The sequence below is a fragment of the Mus musculus genome, chromosome X, assembly GCF_000001635.26.
Source record: "Mus musculus strain C57BL/6J chromosome X, GRCm38.p6 C57BL/6J".
Classification (NCBI taxonomy): domain Eukaryota; kingdom Metazoa; phylum Chordata; class Mammalia; order Rodentia; family Muridae; genus Mus; species Mus musculus.
In genome coordinates this window covers 161,322,177-161,337,127 of record NC_000086.7, presented here as the reverse complement: position 1 = coordinate 161,337,127, position 14,951 = coordinate 161,322,177, and the positions used below count along the sequence as shown (strand labels likewise).

The 14,951-nt window shown below is 38.0% G+C and overlaps 1 protein-coding gene across 1 annotated transcript in view; it reads right to left on the bottom strand.

The window, feature by feature from the left end:
* Positions 1 to 2,405: 2,405 nt before the first annotated feature.
* The window catches only part of Gm15262 (predicted gene 15262), a 36,867-nt gene continuing 24,321 nt past the window's right edge, over positions 2,406 to 14,951 (bottom strand). The window contains exons 4-9 of the mRNA XM_017318657.1: positions 13,859 to 13,963; positions 12,642 to 12,888; positions 10,553 to 10,666; positions 5,195 to 5,320; positions 3,921 to 4,070; positions 2,406 to 2,572 (exon numbers count right to left, since the gene is read on the bottom strand). Of these exons, the coding sequence (XP_017174146.1) occupies positions 2,406 to 2,572; positions 3,921 to 4,070; positions 5,195 to 5,320; positions 10,553 to 10,666; positions 12,642 to 12,888; positions 13,859 to 13,963 (909 nt within the window). The remainder of the gene's footprint in view (positions 2,573 to 3,920; positions 4,071 to 5,194; positions 5,321 to 10,552; positions 10,667 to 12,641; positions 12,889 to 13,858; positions 13,964 to 14,951) is intronic.

The following is a 14,951-nucleotide window of genomic DNA, read 5'->3' as shown; positions in this document are numbered from 1 at the left end:
ATGCACTAAATAAAGACAGAATATTAAAAGCAGTAAGGGGAATAGGTCAAGTAACATATAAAGGCAGACCTATCAGAATTACACCAGGCTTCTCACCAGAGACTCTAAAAGTCAGAATATCCTGGATAGATGTCATACAAACCCTAAGAGAACACAGACTACTACACCCAGCAAACCTCTCAATCCCCATAGAAGGAGAAATCAAGATATTCCATGACAAAACTATATTTAAACAATATTTTTCTACTAATCCAGCCTATAGAGGATAATATAAGGAAAATTCCAACACAAGGAGGGTAACTACATGCAAGAAAACACAAGAAATTAAGCATCTTACAACAAACCACAAGGAAAACACACACACACACACACACACACACACACACACACACACCTCCAACTACAAAAATAACAGGGACTAAACATCATTAGTCCTTAATATCTCTCAACATCAATGGATTCAATTCCCGAATAGAAAAACACAGGCTAACAGACTGGGTATGTAAGCAGGTTCCACTATTTTGCTGCATTCAAGAAATGCACCTCAGCGAAAAAGACAGACACTACCTCAGAGTAAAAGGCTGGAAAAAAATTCAAAGCAAATGGTCCCAAGAAACAAGTGGTAGTAACTTTTCTAATATCCAGTAAAATAGACTTTCAACCAACAGTTATCAAAATAGTTGGGGAAGGACACTTCATACTCACCAAAGGAAAAATCCAACAGATGAAGTCTCAATTCTGAACATCTACGTCCCAAATTCAAGGATACCCACATTCATAAAAGAATCTTTACTGAAGCTCAAAATATACATTGAACCTAACACAGTAACAGTGGAAGACTTCAACACTCCACTCTTACCAATGGACAGGTAATTGAAATAGAAACTAAACAGAATCACAGTGAAACCACTTGAAAAGTACCCATACTGTATAAGGCCTAACAAGAAGGAAGACCCAAGTGAGTATACATCAATCTCACTTAGAAAACAAAATAATGACGGGATTCAGCGGGAGGGAGGGACCTGGGTAGGAGAGGAAAGGGGAAGGGGAAGAGGGGGCAGGATCACATATGTGAGGAGACAGGAGAAAAGTCCAGAGGGTCACAAGAATGAGTGGAAATATGCAACAGCAGAGGGTGGTGGACAGAGGGCACCACTAGAAAGCCCCAGGACTCAATGGGGGCTGACCTTCACCAAAATGTCCAACGGTGGGTAGTTGGAACTTAAAGGGACCACCTCTAGTAGATAGACATGGCCCCCAGTTGAGGCATGGGGCCAACCACCCATCTTCAAAATTTTGACCCAGAATCCTTCCTGTCTAAAGGAAATGCAGGGACAAAAAAATGGAGAAGAGCCCGAAGGAAAGGCCATTTCAGTGATGGGCCCAACTTGGGATCCATCCCATACACAGGCACCAAACCTGACACTATTGCTGGAGCCATGTTGTGCTTGCAGACACACATTGCTGTCCTTTGAGATACTCTACCAGCAGTTGACTGAGACAGATGCAAATACTTATAGGCAACCATTGGACTGAGCCTGCAGACCACTATGAAAGAATAGGGGAAGGATTGAAGCAGCTGAAGGGGATGGTAATCCTATAGGAAGAACAACAGTATCAACTAACGTGGATACCTCAGAGATTCCAGAGACTCAGTCACCAACCCAAGAGCATACATAGGCTAGTCAGTGGCTCCTGGCACATATGTAGCAAAGGACTGCCTTGACTGGCCTCAGTGGGAGAGGATGCCTCTAATCTTATAGAAACTTGTTGCCCCAAGAAAGGGGGTATGTTGAGGGTGTGTTGGTGGGTATGTAAGGGAGCATCCTTTCAGAAACAAAGGGGAGGGGGAGGGGGTAAAGAACTTAGGGAATGGGGGGACTGGTCAGGGAGACAACATTTGGAATGTAAATAAATAAATTTTATAACAAATAAAATAAAATAAAATTTTCCATATACATTAGCATTTACACTCTTGAAATTTATCTAAGGTAAAACTCATACTTACATAAAAACTTCCTATATAAAAGCAAAGAATATCATCAAAATGTTTTGTATGAAAACATTTAAAACACCTATACATGAATGGTTGTGGCAACTTACTTACAATTGAAAACTGGAAACAATCTAGACAAACAGATAGACATGCTGAAGTACACTCATAGTATAGAATACAATATTGAAAAGAGACTTCTGACTCATTCACATGCAAGATGAATTATATTCAGTGAATCATGTTGGAGAAACAAGAGTAGAACATAAAAGGCATTTGTGTATTATTTCTTACAACTGTTGTATATATCTTAAGTTATCACATAGTTAGAAGCTTAGCCTAAGAAAGAGCTACCACTAGCTGTGTTATACTAAGGGTGTTGCTGGACCTAGATGAAATAGCACTAGCAGGGCTATGTTATTTCAAACTCACCAACAGCCGAAGGAACAAAAGATTCAGCAGCAGGTTCTTGGTCCCTAGCATGTTGTAGTATAACTGGGTTATTCAGTGTCTCAGGGCTGTCATCCAGGATGCTTTCTGGAGCAATTGGTACTTCTACCAGTACAAGTTTTTCAATTTCTGGAATACAAAAAAATCTCAATCCTGAATCCTATACTGAGTGGAAATTACCCTTTACTGACAAGGACAAAAGAAAGCATACTCACAAAAATATAAAATTCAAAGAATTTGTCCCCCAAAAGATTTACCCTTCAAACTGTCAAATAAAAATTCTTTAAATCGAAAGGTTATTACAAAAGCAGGGGTCTTGGTGCCTGAGGAAGGAAGTAATAACAATGGTACCATCCAAAATGGGGAGGGACAGGGAAAGACTGTATCACCCATGCTTTGCTATTGAGAATGGAAAATGGTTCAGCCTCCCTGGAAAACTGTTCGGCAGTTTCTTAAATCTAAACATGCTGGTTCTATAAGATATAAAAATTTACACTCATGGCATTCTTAACAGAGAAAGCAAAAGTTTACATTTACATAAAACTGTACATAAACGTTGGACAATCTGGATAAATCACTAGAAAATTAAGACAAATGAAAAATCAAAGTCCAAATATAATTATATAACAGACAAGACAAAATTCTAGGAAGCAGATGTACAGAGGAGTCAATGTACTCTCCTGACCTACTTTGGCACCAGGCATGCACATGGTATACAGACATATATATATTTATACACATACAAACAAACAAACAAACAAACAATCTTTTATAAAAAGATTGCTAATTTGTGGCTCACAACCATCTATAACTCCAATTCCTGGGGATTTTACCTGAGTCTCTGGTCTCTGTAAGCACAAGGTATGAAAGCGATAAACAGATATGCACGCAGGCAAACCGCCAAAATACATAAACTAAATTTAAATTAAGAAGCATGAATAATGGAGTTTAGATTCAGTAACACAGACACACAGACACAGACACAGACACAGACACACACACACACACACCACTACCCCCACTATCCCCCACAACCATATATGTGTAGAAAACTAAGATTAAATAATATAACCAGGATATTCACATTGATCTGATACCCAGATATTATTGAGAAGTCCCAAGTTTTCTTATAGTAGTTTGTGTTCTTACACTGATTTCTGTACAGATTTATAATGTGAACACATTTTATGTGATCCCAGCACTTAGATCACCATTTATAGGGCACAGCCAGGGGGTCTCCAGAGCAAGCTGACCAGCTAGAGGGAGAGATCTACCCCAGCAAATAAAGTGGAGCACAGTCATAGAAGACACACAACAACTTCAGATAGCCCCAGACACACATACAGACATGAACCTGCACATACACACATACATGCATATACACAAATACAAATATAACATGCATGCATACTATATACATACATGTGCAAAAAATGGAAGTGTTTCTTGTATTGTATATGTATTATTCCAAACTCACCAGATTCAGAAGAAATAGAGGCAGCTACAGTTTCAGGATCTGGGGGAACAACATTTCCTAATAAAGCAGGGTAATATGCTGTCTGTCTAGTGCCATCCATGATAACTTCAGTTTTTCCTGGCATTTCTAACAGCACAACTTCTTTGATCTCTGAAAGTAAAGGATTCCCAACTATGAATTCTACATAATGTAAAACTGACTTTTGAGGGGGTGAAATAAAAATGTTCTCAAAACAAAGGCAAACTTGATAAATCTGCTAGCATACTCACCCATATAAAGGGCTAACAGAAGACCTGCAAAGCTAAAGGATACACTGTAAGCAGAAAAGTTAGAGAATCCGAAAGAGGTTGGGAGAGAACAATGGAAAGGTTAGAATCATAAATGTGGAGAAACTCCTTCACCCTTGATTGTAATTGGGGATATAAAATGGTACTGTAGCTCTGGAAAACTGATTGGCACCTTCTTATGGTAATATCATTACCAAAACACCCAGTAATTACACTCTTGACATTTATGAAAAAGAAATAAAAAATTACATTTTCACAAAAGCCAGTAGACAAATGTTCATAATGGTTTATTCCTACTACTAAAATCTGGATTAAAAAATATTTCTTTCAAGGGGTAAATGATTAAAAACAGCAGAGGTGGGGAGGATGGGAAAGAGCATGAGCCGTGTACAGATAGCCACAAGTGGTTGAATCTACAGAAAATTATGTTGATGGGAACAAAGTCTACATCCTCTAAGATTTTCTTCCTATAATACTATTAAAGTGGCATCATTATAGAAACCACTATTAGGCAGATTGAAGAAACAGGCAGTGGGGAAGAAAAGCATGACTTGAGCGAGGTGAGTTGGGTAACAAAAACATATAGGGCACTCAATAGTGGTATAGTTATAGTTATCCTGTACCATGACTGCAGTAGTAACAAGAAAATGTATTCACATTATAAATCTGTATGGAAATCAATGTAAGAACACAAACTACTATAAGAAAACTTGGGACTTCTCGATAATATCTGGGTATCAGATCAATGTGAATATCCTGATTGTATTATTCAATCTTATTTTATTGAATATTATTGTTGGATAAAATGATAAAATATAAAAAGGATTATGTTACATTATTTCTTACAAATAATATGAATCTAAAATTATTTCAAAATGAAAAGTTTAATTAAAAAATGAACTACAAGCACTTTGCATTAAAAATGCTGAGATGTTTATGGATTGGATTGAAGGATGCGTTGTGTAAAATGTATCATCTGCATCTTACCAGAATCAGGAATGGGCCCAGTAGATGAAGACAAATTTTGGTGGCCACTGCTATTTCCAACTGCAGGTGGGTGATCCATCATCTCAGGATTGTTTACCAAGACAGCTTCTGGTATTACTGGAATACCTACATGGAAAACATTTTTAATTCTTCCAATTATGAATTCAAACACAGGAAAAGTATTCTTAAGTAATGTACAGGAAATAAATACATTCTCACATTGACTAAGACTTAAATTACTCATCCTAAAAAGACCTATCCTTTAAAATTGGCTAAAGGAAAATCATCTAGGAAGTACTTGATAAGGAGCTGGGCAGTGGTGGCGCACACCTTCAATCCCAGCACTTGGGAGGCAGAGACAGGCGGATTTCTGAGCTTGGGGCCAGCCTGGTCTACAGAGTAAGCTCCAGGACAGCCAGGGCTACACAAAAAACCTAAATAAATAAATAAATAAATAAATAAATAAATAAATAAATAAATAAAAGTATACCATAAAAAGAAAAAGAATAGAACTTTGAGAGTCAGAAAAAAGGAAACAACAAAAAGCAAACAGTGCATGTCGAGAAATTGTGTCACTCAGCAATACTAGTGAAGAGATAAAATACTATACCTTCGTGCAGAAAAAACTGGTGGTTTCTTATAAAATTAAGCATGTGTCATCATATGAGTTAGAATTGCATGTAAACCATACCTGAACACTGAATGTTTACTTCTACCAGTAAAAACTGGAACCATCTTCAATATTGTTCAGTGGGTAAACAGACAAAGAACGTTGTGCATCTGCGCCATGGAATAGTTTGCAACTCTAATAGAACTACTAAAATTGGCAAAATTTGACATTAACTGCAAGATTATTATATGTCATGAAAAACTATACCCAAAAAATTATATAGCATTGGAATAAATTTAAGTAAAATGCAAACGAGAATATATAGAAAGGAATAAGGTAGCCAGCTGGTGCTTAGAGCAGGGTGGGAGATGAAGAGAGATGGCTGTGGTTTATAGATGGACAACAGGAAATTTTCTTATAATGATGGTAGAAATCTTCTATATCATAACTGTAGAGGTAAACAAGTAAGCAGCTCACAAGATAAAACTATAAAACTAAATATGAACACTCAGGCATACTATTGTAGATTTAATCAGTTTCATAGTCGTAAAAATTAAATGGGGTTTCTCTATAACTTCTTCCCACTAACTTATACATTTTATATTATCTCTAAATATAAAGCTATAAGGATTCTGATGAAAAATAAACTGTAAACTGCAAATTCTATAAGACTCTTCTTAAATAGTATAAGGAAAATACAATTTTCAGTGAAGAAAACATTTAAAAGCCTTAAGTAAAGACAAAAAGAAATTACTATAACAGACAGAAGCAACTGTGGATCATTACAAAAGATAATATAACAACACAAATATCAGAAATGCAAAGTTGGAGAAAATGGAGAATTCATATGTAAGTGTGAGGAATGAAAAATATATAGAGCAGAAGAAATGGAAGAGTTGCAGTTCCTTATAAAACTGAACATGAAGAGGACTAGTATCTACAATATATAAAGAACTAAGACTACTGAGTATCAAGAAAATAAAGAATCCCAATTTTAAAAGAACTAAGCAGAAAGTTCTCAAAACCAAAATACATACAGCTGAAAAATACATTGAAATGTGTTCAACATTGTTAGCCAGCAGTGGAATGCAAATTAAAACTACGTTGAGATTCACCTCATCTGTATTTGAATGGCCAAGATTAATAAAACAAATGACAGCCCATACTGGTGAAGATGAGATAAAAGGGGGGGCATATATATATATGAACTGAAACCTTCTCAGTTCTTTGGAAAGTCAGTTATGTCAAATGATGCTTGCTGGGGCACACAGATGAAAGGATGTCTTGCTAAAGCAGACATGTGAAAGGACACATGACGTTAAGAAGGAATATGAGTATAACCCAACAGACAGATGCTGGATGTTGCTATTGTTTGTCATGACTTCATAGAAAAACCAAAAGAACTTCTGGTGGTATTCTGGCAGCTTCTCGCTGTGTCTGTGGATTCAGCCTGATTGGCTGAGTGAAATGGGAGTTTCTGGATTTGTCAGCTGATATAGACTCACGTGATGTTTTGCTAAGACAGACTCATGTGATGTTTTGCTCAGGCAAGACCAATGGGAGGACATGTACTATTTGGAGTGAGTATAAATAAGACTCAATGGACAGTGGCAGGAGTGGGGCTTGCAAGCTTTGTTGGTCTTGAGACTTAGTCTTTGCTGATCTTCATTGTGTTGAGAGAGGCACAGCAGACAACTTCTCCTGGCAGTCTTGCCAGTTCTGGTTGATCTTGCTGACTCATGACCATTCAGCTGAGGCCTGGTTGTTTCTGCTGCGTCATGCCACTGCTTCTGATTCATGTTTGTTATCCTGACACTACTGAACTGGACTGCTGGTATCCTACAAATTGGAGATTGAAATTGCCCCAAGGAATTACTTCTAAACAGCATATAGCAGAGCCTCATGGCTTCTTCGAGATCAACCTGCCATTGCTGATGTGTGAATGGTGTTTATGAGTGGATACAGCCACCACTGCTGATTTGTGTAATCTGAACTGCTGGTATCCTGACAATGCAGATTAGATTTGCTTCAAAGAACTATTTCTAAAAGGTCCACATCCCCTATATCCTAATAGCCTTTCTTTTCCACTATCCATAGTGGGTGGTGGGCAGGAAGGGAGGATAAAGCATTTAAGAACACCTATAAAAAGCAGGCTTTGAAAAATCAAAGCACATACATTGATGATAGGAGTACAAACTTGACAGCCACTATGGAAAGCAGTGTGAAAGAATTCTTAAAAACTGAAAACAGATCTACCACATGATTCACCTCTTCTACTCTTGGGCATAGACCCATCGAATTCCATCTTACTACAGAAATAGTTATTCAAACATGTTCATTGCTTCTCTGTTCATAACCATCAGGACTTGGAAACAGCCTAGATAACTATCAATGGATGAATAATTAAAATATGATACAGTTACACAAGGAGATTTTATTCAGCTGTTAAGAAAAATAAAATCATGTAATTTATAGGTAAATAGATGAATCCAGAAATGATCATTCTAAGTGAGGCAACTTGCTGCTTCTGCAGACTCAAGGCTAATTGGCAGAATGGTGATGTCAGCTAAGACAGATACATGTGCTGAAGCAAAACATGTGCTGAAACAAGACCTATTAGAGGACACATGATGTTTGGAGGGAGTATAAATAGGACTCAGTGGACAGTGAAAGAGGCTTGGCTTGGTGAGGCCTGGCTTGCTGGGAGAGCTAGTTGTACAGCTTCTTAGTCTGGCATTTTCCAATCTTCACTTTTTTGAAGGAGACACAGCAAAGAACTCCTGGCATCCCTCCTGCTGACTCATGCTGAGGCTGAGGCCTTGCTGTCTCTGCTAAGTAGTGCCACTAGTGCTGATTGCTTTTGTCACCCCAACTCTACACTCCAGCAAACTGGACTGCTGGTATATCTGTGAAGTGTTTGCAAGTGGACTGAGCTGCTGCTGCTGACCTGTGAACTGAACTGCCAATTTCCTGATAATGCAGATGGGAGTTGCTTCAGAGAACCACTTCTAAACAGGTCCATGTCCCTCATATCCTTTTCTACTACCTCTGCTAGGTGGTGGGCTACAAGGGAGGTCAAAGCATTTAAGAGCCATCATTAAAAATAGGCTCTAAAAAATTAAAATTACTCTTGTAAGAGTAATCAAAAAAGAGAGGCAGAGGGGCCACATATACAAGAAAGGCGAGGCCTGGTGACACATGCCTTTTAAAAACAAAAACAGTTAGATCTCTTTGGGTTTAAGGCCAGGCTGGTCTTCAGAGCAAATTTCAGGCCAGCTAGATAAACAACAAAAATAAGAGTTGGGCTGGAGAGATGGTCCAGTGGCTAAGATCCCTTACAGTTATTACAGAGGATCAGAGTTCAGTTCCCAGAACCCACATTGAGTGGCACGCAACTTCTTGGCAATCTAGTTCCAGGGGCTCTGATGCCTCTTTTGGCATTTGCGGGTACTCACATATCCTGAATGTGCAAAGACACACACACACATGCACATACACAAATGCACACACACACATTAAAATTTAATAAGTAACTATAAAACAAATGTGGCAACATGGTAGAACACTTGCCTAGTAAGGACAAGGCCCCTGATCTATCCCTAGCAGAACAAAATAATCTTATAGACTAGATAATGGCCATTAATGTTAATATTAATAAACTCGAGGGCATCTCAATAAGATCTGTGCATTGAATCAATTTAAAAATCTTAGTCTATAATATTTGTTATAATTTTAAAGATGTTATTATTGGGAGCAATAGCCAAATCATAAAATTCTCTCTTAAATGCTTCTTACAAATGCATGTGAATCTGAAATAATTTCAAATGCAAAGTTTCATATTAAAAGAATTATACTATATTGGCCAGGTATAGAGAGAGTGAATGTAGGAGGGGCTCAACAAGTCCTCCCCAAAAATTATTAAGAGCCGAGATCAGGGAATTTGTTGTGAGTCTGTCTCTAGTACTATTGGAAGCTATACTCAGAAATTTTTACCAACATAACTGGGTAAGTGTGAGCTGAACAAGAATGGCACCAATTAACAAGCCAAAGTGGGCAGAGAAAAGTCCCATGAGACCTCGATCCTACACAGAGAACTCTAGGTAACTGAGGAAAGCTGGAATGGGAAACATCGCCTTCCCCAGGGACAAGCACACTGATTGGTTGTTCAATGCCAAATGATGAGCCCTGAAAACACACCTATAGGTAACATGATACAAACTAAAATGGTTGTATTTAGAAATATATATGATTATACATATATGCATGAAATAATAGTTTTTTAAAGGACATGAATTTAAAACAGACTGGGAAGTGGTGGGTCGTAGAGATTTTAGGAAGGAAGGGGGAGGAAAATGTTATAGTTAAATTATAATCTCAAAAATAAAATAATAAATAAGTCCCACCCCTAGGTGAAAAGCCATTGACAATTGATGGCTATTGAGAAAAGGAGAGTCAATTTTAAGAATAAGACCCCTGGTAGGCTGCCTAGGCTCCAGTAGATGGCCCTATATCCGTGCACATACTGGCAACACAAAGTGGACTCAGCATTTTTTAAAAAGGAGTACATGAAGCTAGACATGAAAAGTGGGGATGGGGAAGAGGTGGAGAGGAGGGGAGGGGAAGATTATTTATTCAAAATATTATATGCACATACAAGATTCTCAAACAAAAAATATTGACACTAACGTACACTGGGTTGAGTTTGGATTCTAGAATGCTATTTGTAATTGTTATCATTTCAAACTCACCAAAGTTGTGATAGACAGGTGGACTGAAACCGTCTTGTTGATTTTTCTCAAAAGTTGGCTTGTTCATGATCACATTGTTGTTTGTACAACTGGCATCTATAACTTCTGGTATTTCTATAAATATAAAATTAAGTGGTAGAAGATCTTTTGTACATGAATTATATCCTCCAGGAAAGGAGGAATAATTAAGACATTCACACCAAAAGGAAATTTAGAAGAATTTGTCCCCTACAGGCTTACCCATTAAAAAAATAAAAGTAAATCTTTAATGCAAATGAATATGATAAAGAAGGAATCCTGAATCACTCAGAAGAAAGAAAACAATAGAAAGGAAAGGTACAAAATTATAGCAGCCATGTAAAATAGTCTAAATATACTGGAAAGCACTCATGAAGTTTCTTGTAAGAGTGAACATGCATAAGGCCAAATTTGTCAAACTGTATCCATTTAACATGTGTAGGATTTTACAAATCAATTACTATGGTTTGAACAAATAGGTTGTGTCACTTAGAATTCAGTACTAATATTGTGGCTGTATAAGTAGACTTTGAGGGGCTACTACTAGGCTGAGAACTCCTTTTTCATGAATGGCATTAGGTTCCTTGTAAAAAAAGAGGCTGGATGCAGATGTTACTGAACTTGCCCTTCCAACCTTTAACCATCTGAGCACCACTCTCTCCTTTAAAGGAAGCAGTCCTCACCATAAAATGGGCAGCCTTCATCATAAAATGGTACCTTGTTCTTCAACTTCCCATCCTCTAGAATAGTAAAAAAAAAAAAAATTCTCTTTGTATAAATTAGTAGTCTATGGTATCTTGTTTTACCAGCAGAAATAGACTAAGACATAAGTTACATCTCAATGGAACTTGTTATTTTATTTTATTTTTTAAAAACCTAACTATGCAAGCTGGGTGTAGTGGCACATGCTTTAATCCCAACCCTTGGGAAGCAGAAGCAGGCAGATCTCTGAGAGACAGGCTGCTCTTAGGAGATGATGACATTGCTGAATATGAATCTATGAAGACCTCTAGATTTGACACTAACCTGGTCTACAAAGCAAGTCCATGACAGCCAGGACTACAGAGAGAAACCCTGTCTCAAAAAACAAACAAACAAAAAACCAAAAAAACAACCCTCCAACTCCCTCCCCCCTAAAAAAATTCCCTGAACATGCAAATGCATGTATTATAAGAAACCAAACTCTTGAGATTTTGTGTCAGGCAAAAAAAAACTTTAATTCATAAAAAGGTTTTATCTATATAAATATTTATGTAATATTTATATAAATATGAGTATTTATACCTAAGTGTTCATATCAGTCTTAATCCTAAATAGTAAAACCCCACAAATTTTCCTTTAGATGTGAATGGTTAAATCAAAGTATACCTATACCATGGGCTAGACTATTCAGCAATCAAAAGGATAAAGCTGTTGATGCCCAAGGTACTATATTACAGGAGGAAAGCTTATATTAAAAGTTTGCAAATGGAGGAAAGGCCAGCCAAAGAAGGATGGATTTAGATGTGTATTTGTGGCAATACAGTTATGCGGGATAGAAAAGGGCCTTGTGAGCCGGGCATAGTGGCGCATGCCTTTAATCCCAGCACTCGGGAGGCAGAGGCAGGCAGATTTCTGAGTTCGAGGCCAGCCTGGTCTACAAAGTGAGTTCCTGGACAGCCAGGGCTACACAGAGAAACCCTATCTCGAAAAACAAAAACAAAAAAGAAAAAAAGAAAAGGGCCTTGTGATAGAACCCTGACTGTGGTAAATTTTCTCAGGTGGTAAACTTCACGAAACTAAATTCACAGGCGCAAATGGCAACCATAGCTTTCATAAGATGTTACCTTTGATGGAGACTATATTTCTGCCTTGTTTCTTACCACTCTGTGTGAATCTGAAACGGTGCCAACATAAACCTTTCAATTAAAACATACCCTAATACTAGTTTGTGTGAAGGAGTTTTAAAATCTTAAGAATGTTTTTTCATGTGTCTTTACATGCTCACCCAAATTCAGAGGGATACAGACAAATGATGTGGCCACATCTGGGCTGATATTCTCAACTCCCACAATAACTGGGTAAGTCATACCACTGGGGTGATGGGCCGGAGTGGAGTCTACTGGTTGCTGAAATCCTGGAGGAGCTTCCACAGCAGGCTGGTCAGATGAGATGGCAGTGTTGGTTTCTTGGGCACCTCCAGCACTGGGTTCTATATCAGCATCAGGATCTAGCTTTGCAGGCTTGGCCTCTGCCACTGGCTGAAGAACTGTTCCCTCGGGATTGTCCTGGTCCTGGACTGCTGGCACAGCTGGGGTTAATTGCTCATCACAATTTCTCTGTCCAAGAAAAGAAAAAAGAATGAGTTAAGCTTTCTTTGGTTCCTAGATTTTAGTTTTCCGTTTTTCCACGTGATCAGCCAATCAAAATGTTTCTTTTTGTTGTTTGTTTCTTGAGGCTTGCTGTCATATCATTCTAGGTTTCCTACAAATGATGACCCTCCTGCCCAGGCATCCTGGGTACTGGGATAAGCATACTTCACGACACCTGGCTGTCAAAACATCCTTTTTTGTAATTCATACTTTATTATAAAGAACTTCCAAATTAAAAAAAAAAATCACATGCCTAAGTTAACCAGACCCAAAGTCAACATATTCTTGTGGGAACACATATAACATCTAAAAGGACAGTCACCCAGTTTAAGTCGGCTATGAATAAAAACAAAATTTAAAATGCTAATCAGAGATGGATAAATATATTGTTCTTCCTGAAGACCCAACTTGGTTCCCAGTACCCACACCAAGGAGCTTAGATCTGGTTCCTTCCACCCAATGGGATCTGACATGCCCTTCTGGCCTCTGCAGCAACTGCACACACACATATACACAAATAATTTGTACTTATACAAGTTATTGTGCAAGTAGGTAAAGCACTCACATAAATACAATGAATACATTGAATAAAAAATTAAAAACAAAGTAATTAATACAATATTTTTCATATTTTTAATACTGGCCAAGCATGTAAATCTATTTTTCTCACTATATCATTTTCTACTGTTAAAAGTAAATACAGTCCTTTCCCTGAGCCCCCAATACAGTTTAATTGAATTTTATACATGGTCATTTAGTAACATAAAATTACTTGTGGTAATTTAACAAGCCTGAATTTAAACATTTTTCCAATAGACTTTTAGTCCCCTATCTGCCGCTGAACTAAGTGTAGATCAACCTTGTTAATTTCACGGTCCCCCTATCTTTAGGTACCAGAAGTTGAGCAAGATGGTACGAATGCTTTTATAATACTTACACATCTCTCCATCTGTGACACCCCACAGAACTCGTGAATTCTTGAAACTGCTTCATAAATATTGGTAATCTGCCTGTTTGTCCTCTCAAGAAGTTCTTGTAATTGCTATTATAAATAAGAAAATTGTTAAGTTCTTATTTTAAAAGAAAAGTAACATGTGAAAATGTAGGCCCGGAGAAATGACTCAGCTGTTAAGATCACTTGCTGATTTTGCTGAGAACCCGAGTTCAGTTCCCAGCACCCATAGGGTGGCTCACAACCACCCCATCACAACCAATTCCTGGAGACCTGTTCCCCCTTCTGACTTATGCAGTTAGCATGCATGCATGTTATGCACATGCATATAAGTAGGTAAAGCAGTCACACAAATACAATGAATACATTGAATTAAAAACAAAGTAATTAATTTTCAAAAGAAAATATTTGAAGCTGACGTTTGAGTCCTTGGCACACTGGAAGTTCTGCAGCAGTCATAAATTCACCATTTCCTTGGGGTGAGGCCTGGGTGTATCACGAACCACCTGGCTGAGACACAAACTCTCTCAACCTGCCCCTACACTATCTGACCTATGTACACTTGTAAGAAATGTCAGTGATGAAAGGCAAGAAAGTCACAGCCACTGACAGCCTCCCATGCAATGCAAATATGCCAGAGCCATTTCTCATCAAGGAAGGTAATAACTTAGAGAAATGCAAAAACCAAAGGCTCCACGCCATGCCTCCACAATGGAGAACCTGAGTGGAAGCAAGCAAGCCTGGTTTTAACAAGCCCTCACATGGCTCCAGATACATGGTTAAAGGTGAGAAGCCCAAGACTGTGGCACTGAGATAAACGCCTCAGCTTCAGGGGAACATGATTGATTGTAATAACAGAACTTTGCCACTTGTTAGGTATGTGACATTGGGTAAGTTACTCAACTTCTCTGTGTTTCAATTTTCTCAAGTTCAGAAGTGGCATGAAAACATCTCTTAAGGGTTCTCGTAATGGAAAACATGGATGGAGCTTTGTCCTAATAATGAAAAGAGCAGTGCCACAAGATGAATGGCTCAATGGGGCTCAGTTCTCCATTAGCAGTATTACCACCTCTGCACA